The sequence below is a fragment of the Eutrigla gurnardus genome, assembly GCF_963514095.1.
Source record: "Eutrigla gurnardus genome assembly, chromosome: 11".
Lineage (NCBI taxonomy): Eukaryota > Metazoa > Chordata > Actinopteri > Perciformes > Triglidae > Eutrigla > Eutrigla gurnardus.
In genome coordinates this window covers 23,473,270-23,485,511 of record NC_139925.1, presented here as the reverse complement: position 1 = coordinate 23,485,511, position 12,242 = coordinate 23,473,270, and the positions used below count along the sequence as shown (strand labels likewise).

Sequence of the window (12,242 nt, the reverse complement as noted above, 5' to 3'; positions counted from 1 at the left end):
TACAAAATTGATAACAATATCGATTTGTGTCCACTTTAGTGGATCACAATATTTCAGATATGGATATATCTGCTGATGTCAGATTTTGAGCCATGACAATGGTCTTAATTTGACCCTCAACAGACTGTTGAGACTTTTATACTGGAGCAGTTGTTGAGCACTTGCAGCTCCTGCTGGCTGGATAATAAGAGGGGGGAGTTAGCAGTCGATGATGCTGTGAAACAGTCAGTAAAATAGTTTTTAAACTGTTAATCACCTCAACAATGAAGGTCCTTGAACAAACGGCTACAGTAAATGTTAAGCTGGTTCAAGGACAAACCTTTTACGTTTCTTCATATCTGGTAACCATCAGTACCTTTAAGGAGTGGTACTGGGGATACTGTTTAAGATGCCATTATCCCTCGCTATGCATTGGAGAATGTGTGTTGAGGGTAAGTTAAAAAAATGGGTACATATTTGTATCATGCTCCTTCGTCCTTGAGTGTTTGACCCTTTGAAAATCAATAAATATACTCTTTAAATATATAGCACACCAACTATGTATTATATTGTGAAGACCATGATGTTTGAATGTATTCTATGGCACCTTTCATATTTGTATTGTTCATCTCCTTGTGGTCATAAAGAGGTGGTTAAACTGAGTGTGTTTTCAGACGGCTCCAACCCATACACTCTGAAACTGTGTTTCTCCACCTCGTCTCACCTATAAGAAGCTGTAGCGCACAAGAAGATCAAGGCGATGGATGACCTCTGACCTGAGAGACGGACAAGTGGAAGACAGATGTATGATGATATAAAAATGGAGAGAAAAGTGTTGAGGAGAGAGAAGACAATGTCTCCAAATTAAACATCTCACGCTCAACATTCCACCGTCCAATCACAACTCAGCAAGCTGACGGAAGAGTGACTTTCTGAAATACTCTAATGCCGTCCTCATGTTGATCTGTCAGGAGGACTCCAATCATGTGTAAGTCCCAGAAGTATTCACTGCATGGGTAGCTTGTGTTTGAGTTGAGACGTTGACGGACAGAGACGGATGGATGGACACCCACTCTTTCAATCTAATCTTGCTTGCTTTAGGTTGTCCAATAATCCAAGTAAATGGATCTGTGTAAAGGAAGAAGGAAGCCTTGCTGAGCAAATGACTCAAGTTTCACTTGAGGGGTGGGTGAGTTCTGGAGTCACATTCTTCTCACAGTGTTAACAACCCGACAAGCAGTCAAAAACCCAATTGCCCCACGAGTCCGTTAGATCTGAAGGAGCTTCTTGGATGTCCAGTTGCTCACGATCAAGCTTTCAGACTACCGTGACCTTTATGACTGAGAATCTTCACAGACAAAACAGTTGTTTGTTTTAGCCCCGACTTCTTCTGTCCTGCCATCACCAGATGGTTAAACCTAAACTCTTAATGGGCAGATTGTCACGACAGTTACTGAGCACATTCATTCTCTTCAGAGGATAACTACGTTATATGTTGGACGCTCCATGATCTTCCCTTTTTCCACACCTCAGGAAAGATATCAGCTGTGCATCTGACAAATCTGGCAGATTGCCATGAAAGCTGCCGCTAACCCCAGTCACATTCATGTTCTCAAAGAGATGATTGATTTGATTGGTATGCTTTCATGAGCTTTTCATGACAAATAATAAACTTGCAGCCATACCATGGTGGAGGATCTAGCAATAGAAACCGTTATTGTGTTTTTGTTCCGTCTTTCAGACGGTGGGCTGTAATAAACTCAAGGTGCTGCCAGCAGGGTTTCAGACTCTCCTGGTTTCTGTATTCTGGGACCCTACATGTTATTGGCAGCACCAAGGAGAGCCATGTCAAGTCACAGTTATTCCATGACAAAGGTAGTACTAATTAGTAATAATCAGCATTGTAAATACACTACTGTTAGCATAAACATCTATCTCAGCTGTACATTATACTATAAGTTTCATTAGCTTCTAGTCAGAACAAGTCATTTTAATTGGATTGTTTCATTATTACACATTATTACAATAATGGGATGCTCTAATACCATAAAATTGACAGAGAGTGTATCTGACTGGGTTTTCAGACTGCATGTCAGCAACTTATATTGAGGTAAAAGTTCTCTATACGACATTCAGGTCATTAATATATCAACAATGAACTAGTCAACAAGTCACTCTCCCTCTGTGTGTGTTGTTATCAGATCATTAACATAATCTCAAGGTCTTTTTACACAGAAGATCCCGCCGTAATCGTGGAAAAGAGTAGAAAATATGCCGCGATTGCACCGAATCGGGAGCATCCTGGCTTTGCGGAAGGAGACGCCACATGGTCGACGAGACCGCCGCCGGTCATGTGACATGTTAATGGCCTTTGGAAATCTGATTAGCTTGATTGCATCAAAACAACTATGAAAAGTGAACTGTTGCTCGCCTCGCATATTTCCCAACTCTTGCATCATATACATGTCGATGCGTTTAACAGCAGCCTCGTATGAGCAACTACCGGCTTTTTATCTTCTTCGGATCTACGCTTTGAGCTTGCCGTCTCAGAGGCGTAATATTCTGTCAACCGTTTCCGTCTTGGTAGCGTTTACACTGACGACGGGGCGGAAAAAAGGAGTGATACTCCCGCAACGAAAATGCAGTGTAAAAGGTGCTGATATACCTATAGGCTGTGTAAAGATATAGTGTAGTAATGAAGTCACTAACCCCCTGTGTGTGTAGTTATCAGATCATTAACATATCATCAATATAACTATAGGCTGTGTAAAGATAGTAATGTCTACCTGAGCAGAGAGAAAAGTCCCTTTCCCTCTGTGTGTGTTGTTATCAGAGTTTCTCCTCTCTTTGTTGAGATAGCTGGCTGCCACTCTGTACTGCTTTCATACTGCTACAGCTAATAACATCGTTGTCATGGAAGCATAGTGATTCCACTGTTAGCTCTGAATGTTGTACTGAGAACCTTTGAAGAATGTCACTTTAATATTTAAAAGAATCATAGTTATATATCACAGTGGAAGGCTTTGTGACAGCTGACGTGTGACTCACTACTGTGTATATACAATGTTATCTGTTTTGACTGCGTGTTCATCAGTGTCATCACAGTGCCATGGCTCTGTGTCTAAAGATGTATGGGTTAGTTCAGATCAAATAATAATAAATAAATAATAACATGTTCATAGCATGCACACATGCTAACTCACTGGTGACATCACCAAACACAGTGGTGAGGTATGGTATTATCTGTATCAGGGGTCTCTGCGGGCCAATTGCGGCCCCTGGAACGATATTTTGCAGCCCCCTACCTGAAATCAAAGCTTAGTGTTAGTGCGCCCCGCACGTTTTTTTCTTCACTTTATCTGCGTGAGTCGTTGCCCTGTGCGTTTTGTATTTTTTAACACTTGTGAGCTACCATAATTCAGGCTCGTGACAACAACACAAATTAGCAACGTTGGTCACTTGTACCATAATTTTCCGGGCTATTGAGCGCACCTGAATATAAGCCGCACCCACTAACATTGGTCCCCCTTTTTTGTGGTATACTTGATGTGGCCCAACCTCACCCAGACTCTACCTTTAGAGGCCCACAGGTTAGTTGAGTTTGAGACCCCTGATCTGGATGATATAGAAGAACTGCAGTAGTCCACCCAGAACCCTATAAGAGGTTCTACAGAGAACCATTCTATGCTTCCCACTGGGTTCAAGGGTTTCATCTAGAATCCACCCAGGCTTTCTCATGAGGCTCTGAAGGACAGCTCAACCCACAACATTCTTTAATAATCTTTGAACTATTTCTTCCAAAAATGGTTCTTAATGGAACTTCAGAACCATTGGTTCTGGGTAGTACCTGAGCCCTTCAGGAAGAACCCGTAGACACCTTTTTCTCTGATCTCAGCATTATAGTTTTAACTCAGTTGAGCATAAACTTTAAACACAGCTGAACTATCAAGGACCCACACCTGCACTTCTTTTTAAAATGGACCTGTATGTGAGAGTAGAACCAGGAAGTATTTCTCCAGTTGGGTGTAAATATAATGCATACAATCTCCAATAACAGGCTGATACCATCAGACTCACTGTTTATTAATGGTCTTAGTTGTACCTTAAAATTAATTTCTAAAATAAATCTATAACTAAACAATTCTGGAGTTACATCATATAAAGTGGCTTATTTTTGTAATCTAATACTCATACTAGATTTATTTGGTGTATTTTGTTAAATATGTGAATAACTGGGCTATCATGATTGGACACTGGGCTTGTTGGAGGCCAGTTGTTGGGTGAAGCATCAGGATCTTATGTTGGATGTGTAGATTTATGAATTATTTAAGCAACCATCACACTTGTGAATTAAGGCATGCCTTGTGTACATAACTATGTAAATAAGGACAATGTGTGAATCCCACTTAATCTGCAGTTAAATTATTGCTCAATTAGATGTTGTTTTTATGTGGAGTCTTAACTGTATTTCTAAGAATGTTTTATTGATTCAGTTTTTAAAGTGTTTAAGGCAGTTTGATAAATGAGGGCTGTTGTTACTCTGAACCTGACTGACAGTATGAGACAGCTGTTCGTGGTTATGAAAGGGTTATATTGTTAATAGTGTGTAATCACTACTTAAACACTTAAAAATCTCAAACTGTCAGTGGTTCATTCATTTAAGACTCTGTGGTTGTAAGTTCTGTGTTCAAATTGAATAAATTCAGGTTTGAAGCTGTAGTTCAGCTGTCTCTCACTTGTCTTCATTCATTCAAGAGAAGTGACTAAGTCAAGCCAGGATCAAGAGCGACTAAGTCAAGTCAGGTGTAAGTCATTTGTATAAACGCGTTCACGGCTTTCTTCAATTGACCACGTAGTTAATCACAGATTTACTGATGCAGACATGGAAATGACACGGCCGCATACTTTTCACCAAGTCAGCTGCAGCTTCTGATGGAAATGTGTAAGGAAAGCATATAATATGCAAAAAAATGAGAAAAAAAGAGTGTGGCAGACAATTATAGCGGAGCGACTGAATGCAAAGCCTAAACATCTACTTTCTAACCATGGATCTTAACTGAAACTGTCATTATTCAAATCAAATTCCTTTATTCGTCCCGAGGGGCAATTTAAACAAGGGGCACAGTAGCTGAGAAGAGACACAACCAACAAATCACACTGCACAATCAAGCAACACACACACAATGTTCAACATGACTAATAAATTATAAAGTGCATTTAGATTTTGTGATCCAAAATCTTAGAGTTTTGGTTAAAGTTTAGGTAAAGTTTTAAAAAGTGTATTATTGTACCATTCAAGTAGTTACCTGGTATGTGTGTGTTCGTGTGTGTAACCTACTTTATTGAGTGGGTTGTACCATATGGTCTTGGGGAATGAAAGTGCCTCTGGTGTGCTTTAGTGCGCTTTATACTGGAATATCCGGAACTCTTATTTTGAAATGGTGTAAACAGGAAGTGTCGTGCAACATAAAAACGCTGCATTAGATACACAATGCATTAGATACAAACGCTGCATTAGATACACAATGCAGCGTTTTTATGCATTGTGTATGTGCTGCATTAGATACACAATGCAGCGTTTTTATGCATTGTGTATGTGCCGAGTAGGGTGGTCCCTGCCTGAGAGACCAAACTCGGGAAGCGAATATTTACGCTCTACGTCCGCGCCTTCGCTCCCGCTCAGCCCACGTGACATCTTCTCGTTCCCTGATTGGCGGTTTTGAACCGCGTTGTGTAAGCCCATTGGTGTGTTTTGAACCCTGTCTTACGGAACGTAATTTAAACTGAGTCTGAGCATTCCAGCGGCAGTCTGTTCTCGGAGAGTACATACCCACGAAACGAGGCCCAGTCAGGTAATTATTCTTACATTAAATACACGTTGAAATATGAAATGAATGATTTGTCGCCTTACTTGAAATGTTGGTCCATTCGTTCTGGACATAAAGTGGGTCAGCATCCACTAGAAAACCAGCAGAAGTTAGTGTTAGGCATTAACGTTCGCATAGGCTAACCTAACCATAGCTTAGCTTGAGGAAAACGGCAGCTTTATCGACTTTATAACAAGTTTATGTCGTTTCCATCTCAAACGTTTTACTGCCGTAATGATGAGTGAGACAAAGACACTAGTGGGCCGTTGATATACAAGAGAAATTAACCAACATTAATGGAACGTGATTTGATTTAGTGCTGCGTTAAAAAGCCTGTGATGCTGTAAATTATTGAATTAACAGTTGGTTGGCATTAGTTAGTTCCACGGTTGATTCAAGCTGTTGGCCTTTCACAGCCTTGTTAGATTTCAGGCAACATTTTAAGTTGGACTTATGTCACTTATATAAACTAAATGTGTAAGTAATTCAATAACTCAACTTGAATGGAAAGGGAACTGTCAACCGTTACCCGAAGCTGCTGAAAAGTAAGGATCGCTGATGAAACCTTGACGGCATGTTTGTTTTTTCAGGCAATAATGGAAGACTACTTGAAGATAGAGAAAATTGGAGAAGGTTGGTCTCATTGTTTTCTTGTCTTCTCAATAATTCAAATGTGTACCAATGTTATGCTTCTGAAGTTATTGCAGCTTTGGTGTTCATGCAGGGATATGAATATAATCATTTTCAACTCATGCACTCAAATCATTGTTCTGTGACAATAACTACAACTCTCCTAAAAGGTTTCAGCTTTTACATTACAGGGTTTAGTGGTTTGCCCACATATTCCGAAAAGCTTTTCTGTATCTGCTGCTATTGAATTTATAGCAAAAGAAGAATGAAATATTTCCCCTAAACTCTAAAACAGTGCTTCACATGCCTACTTGGAATATGATTGTGTTGTATGTGTAAATCTATAAATAAGTTAAAACAGCTTTCTGTTTATTGTAAATTAAGTTATTCTATTTCTAAGGGCCCACAATCTATGATGTAAATGGAAGACATATGGATAATTTTGTGTTTAAACTAGCGTGTGTGATTCACATACAGTGTGATTTATTAGAGAAATGCTCAAGCCATGTTCTTATTAATTTTTATGAATTCACCATGGGCTATTTAAAAACAGGCAGCTGGCCTGAGGGCTGTAGTTTGTCCACTGCAGGCTCAATAGAAGTAAAGCTGTCTGATTGTTCTCAGCAACCTTCCTCTGTCATTGTAGTTAGTCTAAACTAAAATGTGTTCAGGGCCAGTGTGTCTGTGCTTACTGTGATTCCCATGCCTGTTGCTCTGCAGGAACCTATGGGGTGGTGTATAAGGGCAGGCACAAGGCCACGGGGCAGGTTGTGGCGATGAAGAAGATCCGCTTGGAGAGTGAGGATGAGGGCGTTCCCAGCACTGCTGTCAGAGAGGTGTCTCTGCTTCAGGAGCTGAAGCATCCCAACATTGTACGGTACGAGTTAAGAGTGTCTCACTGAATGGCCTGTTGGCTTAAAGAGTTTTAAAAGTAACACCATTTCCCCCAAACACTGAGGTACGACACTGTTCTATTAGTCTCTTCGGAGTATTCTGTCACTTTCAGTTTTACTGTCAGACAGTGTCTTACTGCACTAATAAACATAGTCAGTGATGTTCCACTGTCGGACCACTACACACAGCCATGTAAACAACTTGGAATCAACACACACTTCTAGAAACGGTGGCCATCAGCTACTTTTCAATCTCAACGTCTTTTCAAAATTAGGGATGCACAGATCCCACTTTTTTTCTGATCAAGTACAAGTTATAACTTTTGAGTACGTGCATACTTAAGCTGCAAACCAAATTTCTATATAAACGCTGCGATCACAGCATATCGGGGGCTCTTCTTTCCGTGATTATAGCCGAATCTCTGTAAAAATGTCGGTTTTCTCTCACTTTCTGAGTCACAAATTTCATGCAAAACATGTTGTTGTGAGTGACATTTTAACATCCAGACCTCACCATGTAGCACCATATACTTTCATCCAGTAAAAATGGTCTTTGTGGATATTAATGATCCATATTTGTTGAAACTATGTCAATGAGATGTTGACTCCACTCTTTCTACAAGTAGATTTTATTTGCGTATGTTACTGTTTTTTGGGGGGGGGGAGAAAAAATGAGAGATACAAACTTTTACTTTTTGTGTGGATATTTCTACAATTACCAGTGAGATAAAACATTTCTAAAATCTCATACAATATAAATATCCAGCAAAGCCATTTACAACCAATGATGTGACAAAATGCATACAATATGGAGCCATCCATCCCTTGTGTTTGTGTGTCCCAGACTCCTGGATGTCCTGATGCAGGAGTCTCGTCTATACCTCATCTTTGAGTTCCTGTCCATGGACCTGAAGAAGTACCTGGACTCCATTCCCTCTGGACAGTACGTGGAGCCTATGCTGGTCAAGGTAACTGTAAACTCCCTGAGCAGTTCATCTCCACGATGGTGCTGTCAATTTTCCTCTATAATCCTATTCAAATTTCATTGCATATTCTTTTCAATAACATTTTTAATGCTCAAATTTAGCCTATTAATATTTACTTGCAGTATTAATTGCCAATGCCATTATCGACAATGTGGTTGTTTTACTTCCTGTCCACACTTAAATTTAGGGCATTTAGCAGATGCTTTTCTCCAGAGCGACTTACAATAAGTACATTTGTTGGAGGAAAGTGCAACACCAGTAGTGATGGTGATAAACATCACTATCAGTACAGTACGGATTCACAGGAACAAGATTCAAGATAGCACTTATCTCTGTTGTATACCCGCTATGGGTTCAGATTCAAAGTGCAAAATACCAAAGTGCCAGTACATACAAACAAGCAATGAGTACTACATTTATTTATTTATTTTGTTTGGTTTGGGAGGGGGAGGGGTAGTAGAGGGAGGGGGCTAAGCAGTAGTGAATAAGATGCGAGCTGCTACGGGGGGGGGGGGGGTAGAGTTTGCAGAAGAGAGGGTCACATGGGAGAATTTCTTCCTCTAGAGGCATTCCAACAACATCACTTATAAATATGCTGAACTACCAAGAGGGGACGGCTTTCTTGCTCAGTAATAATTAAGCTTAGGTTCAAAATCAATGATTTCAAATTGTGAACTTTAATGGACAGAAAGTAAAACAACTTCTCATCTGGTAATTGGTTGGCTTACTTCCTGTCTACAAGCTCTTTGTATCAGGATTTTCACAGTTACTTAATGAGTTTCCCTTCTGGAACTGGAGCCATTCAAATGGGAGCGGTCACCGTTGAGCTCTTTGGCCTCTTTTTTGTCTGCTTCTTTATCTTTTTTTTTTTTTTTTTAACTTACTCAACATGTTCACTTACTTACCACTGCCTGTTTTAGAAAAAAACAGCATATAATTTCAAATAGAGCTGAAATGATAACTAAAAAATAATCGTGCCCATTCAGTTCCTCGACTCTAAACATGTGTCCATGTCATTTTTCACCTTTTCTAGAGCTACCTTTACCAGATCCTGAAGGGCTTATATTTCTGTCACTGTCGCCGAGTCCTCCACCGGGACCTGAAACCCCAGAACCTCCTGATCGACAACCAAGGAGTAATCAAGCTGGCAGACTTTGGTCTGGCTCGGGCCTTTGGTGTTCCTGTCAGGGTCTACACCCATGAGGTGAGGATTTTTGGACTTAAACTGGTCTTATCTAGTGGTCAGGGGTAGAGCGAGTCACCTTGTAGCAACCAGTAACGTAATAACTTTATTACATTATTGGTTGCTACACACCTGCTGAGCTGAGTTAACCCCAGTCTGTGTTCCCAGGTTGTTACTCTGTGGTACCGGGCTCCCGAGGTCCTCCTGGGTTCACCCCGGTACTCCACCCCCATTGACGTTTGGAGCACTGGGACCATCTTTGCTGAGCTCGCTACTAAGAAGCCGCTGTTCCATGGAGACTCTGAGATAGACCAGCTCTTTAGGATCTTTAGGTAAACCCTCGTCACTTGTTCAGTGTTGTATTTATGGATGAATTAATGGCGTGTCTTGTCTGGTTACCTGTATTTCTTTAGTGTGTAACTGTCCAGTAGACTACTTCCTTATGTTGTGAAGTTGTATGTGCTGCAGTGTCTTTGTTTTGACCGCTCTGCTTTCGTTCAGTTCCCTACTTGAATCCTTGTGTTTTGTTTCTGATCTTTCAGGATTCTGGGAACCCCAAACAATGACGTGTGGCCTGGTGTGGAGAGTCTACCTGAATATAAAAACACCTTCCCCAAATGGAAGTCTGGCAACTTGTCATCCGTGGTGAAAAACCTGGATCAGAATGGCCTGGACCTACTGGCGGTAAGGACCCTGTCTGACTGTCTGTCTGTCTGTCTGTCTGTCTGTAGATTAACACATTTAATGAGAGTGTACCTTACCGGTCCATCATCCAGTTGGGTTTCATGTTGGGGAGGCTGTTTCCTGTGAGTCGATCAAGTTTTGGGCTTTTCGAAACTTGATCGAAACATTCAAGATTGACTCAAATAAGTGAAAAATGATCTAATTCCACCTCATCATCAGGATTTAGTCCTGTTGTAGTACCACTCTACCAACATTTTTACTCTCACAGATGTTCTGTGCCTCAGTGCTTCCTTCAGGCTGTCTTTCTTACTATAATGTTGCAACACACCCAGTCTCTCCAGTAACACCGTGTTCTTCCATGTCTTCTGTAGAAAATGTTAACCTACAATCCTCCCAAGAGGGTCTCTGCTCGTGAGGCAATGACTCACCCCTACTTTGATGACTTGGACAAATCCACCCTGCCTGCTGCATACTGACCTTCATTCTGAATCCTCATTCTGTAAATACTTGTGTGTCATCATTGTTGGTTGTAGACCTTTTAGTAAAGTCGTCTTTTCAATAAAACTGCACTTTCTGGGAGTTAATGTTTTTCGTGCGTGTGTCCCCGTCCTATGTGGGGAAAATAATTGCCCCATTGATTACTCAATCAACCAAATTTAATTGATAATTGGGTTTATTTCCAAGACACACCCAGGAATGATTACTGCTGACCTGTTCAATCTGAACACTTAAATGGAACCTGTCGGGCAATGTGAAGCTTAAAGGTTTCAAAAAGCAGATGGGGAGGGAGGGATGGATACAAATGGGGAGGGAGAGGGGCGGGGACTCCAGTGAACCACAGTGAGATTATTAACAAATGGAGAACATGGAAGAGTGGTGAACATTCCCAGGACCGACCGGGCACCAAGATCACATCAGTGACTCATCCAGGAGATCCCAAAAGAGCCCAGAATAACACTTGCCTCAGTTAAGGTCAGTGTTCATGATTCCACAATAAGAAGGACACTGGTCTAAGATGGCACCCATGGGAGAGCTGTGAGACGAAAACCATTGCTGTCCATAAAGAACACGGGCTCGTCTCACACTTACCAAAAAACCTCTTGATGACCCCCATGACCTTTGGGACACGATTCCATGGACTGATGAGTCAAAAGTAGAACATTTTGGAAGATATGGGTCCTGTTATATCTGGTGGAAATCCAACACACCCTTCCACAATAAGAGCATCTTAAAGGAGTCATCACCCGGAAATCGCAATTTCTCTTGTTAAAACATGCATATCTGTGTTTGACCTCAGTTGAAACTTGCCTGAAAGGCTGGAGTTTGAAAGTGGCGCCGTTTTTTCGCTTCTGCTCTTTTTCCGAACAGGAATAGCACACAAGGGTGTGCATTCCTAAAGCACGAGATTTTGATTCTGCGCCTTCGGTGACGTCACCGTGGCGGCTACTTGCATAAGCCCACCCCTCTTTCACCACCCAACCCCGCCCCGTCCGCTACCTGAAATCGCCGAAGCGCCGCCATTATGTTTTGGAGTCTGCATGCAGGCAAGCCCCCCCGGCTCTGTCCTTCCTGCGGCGAATCAACGCGCGCCTCATTACATATTATACAATGCACATCCGGACCAGTCAAAACCTCGCGCGTAATCTCGCGTGATAAAATCGCGGTACGAAAAAGGGTCAGAACAAGCTCAATGTTTGATTAAATTTTTTTTTTTTTTTTCTAATAAGTTTTACGAATTGATCCAAAGCGATCCAAGGGGGGCTGGATACGTATAAAACCAGGTGATGACTCCTTTAACAGTCAAACATGGTGGTTTTAGTGTGACGGTCTGGGAGTGTTTCCTACTTCAGGACCTGGACATCTGATTATTGATGGAACCATGAATTCTGCTCTCAACCAGAAAACTGATGAAAAATGTCAGAATTAACAGCGCTTAGCCTTATGGTAATGCAACATAGACTGGTTCTAGACCAACTCACAGCATCCGAGGGTGGGGTTGTTGTACATACATCCCTGTGAA

The 12,242-nt window shown here is 41.3% G+C and overlaps 2 protein-coding genes across 3 annotated transcripts in view; both read left to right on the top strand.

The window, feature by feature from the left end:
• The window catches only part of LOC311021357 (heterogeneous nuclear ribonucleoprotein L-like), a 34,914-nt gene extending 30,222 nt beyond the window's left edge, over nt 1–4,692 (top strand). For both annotated transcript variants that reach the window (XM_084021855.1, XM_084021854.1), the window contains exon 14: nt 654–4,692. In XM_084021855.1, the coding sequence (XP_083877981.1) occupies nt 654–709 (56 nt within the window). In that variant the 3' untranslated portion in view covers nt 710–4,692. The remainder of the gene's footprint in view (nt 1–653) is intronic.
• A 1,047-nt stretch (nt 4,693–5,739) lies between these two features.
• cdk1 (cyclin dependent kinase 1) lies at nt 5,740–10,797 on the top strand. Its single transcript, XM_084021026.1, has 8 exons — nt 5,740–5,831; nt 6,437–6,479; nt 7,197–7,353; nt 8,214–8,337; nt 9,389–9,559; nt 9,707–9,870; nt 10,081–10,222; nt 10,594–10,797. The coding sequence occupies exons 2-8, from the start codon at nt 6,443–6,445 to the stop codon at nt 10,696–10,698; spliced, it is 900 nt and encodes a 299-aa protein (XP_083877152.1). The 5' UTR covers nt 5,740–5,831; nt 6,437–6,442; the 3' UTR covers nt 10,699–10,797.
• The last annotated feature ends 1,445 nt before the right edge of the window (nt 10,798–12,242 follow it).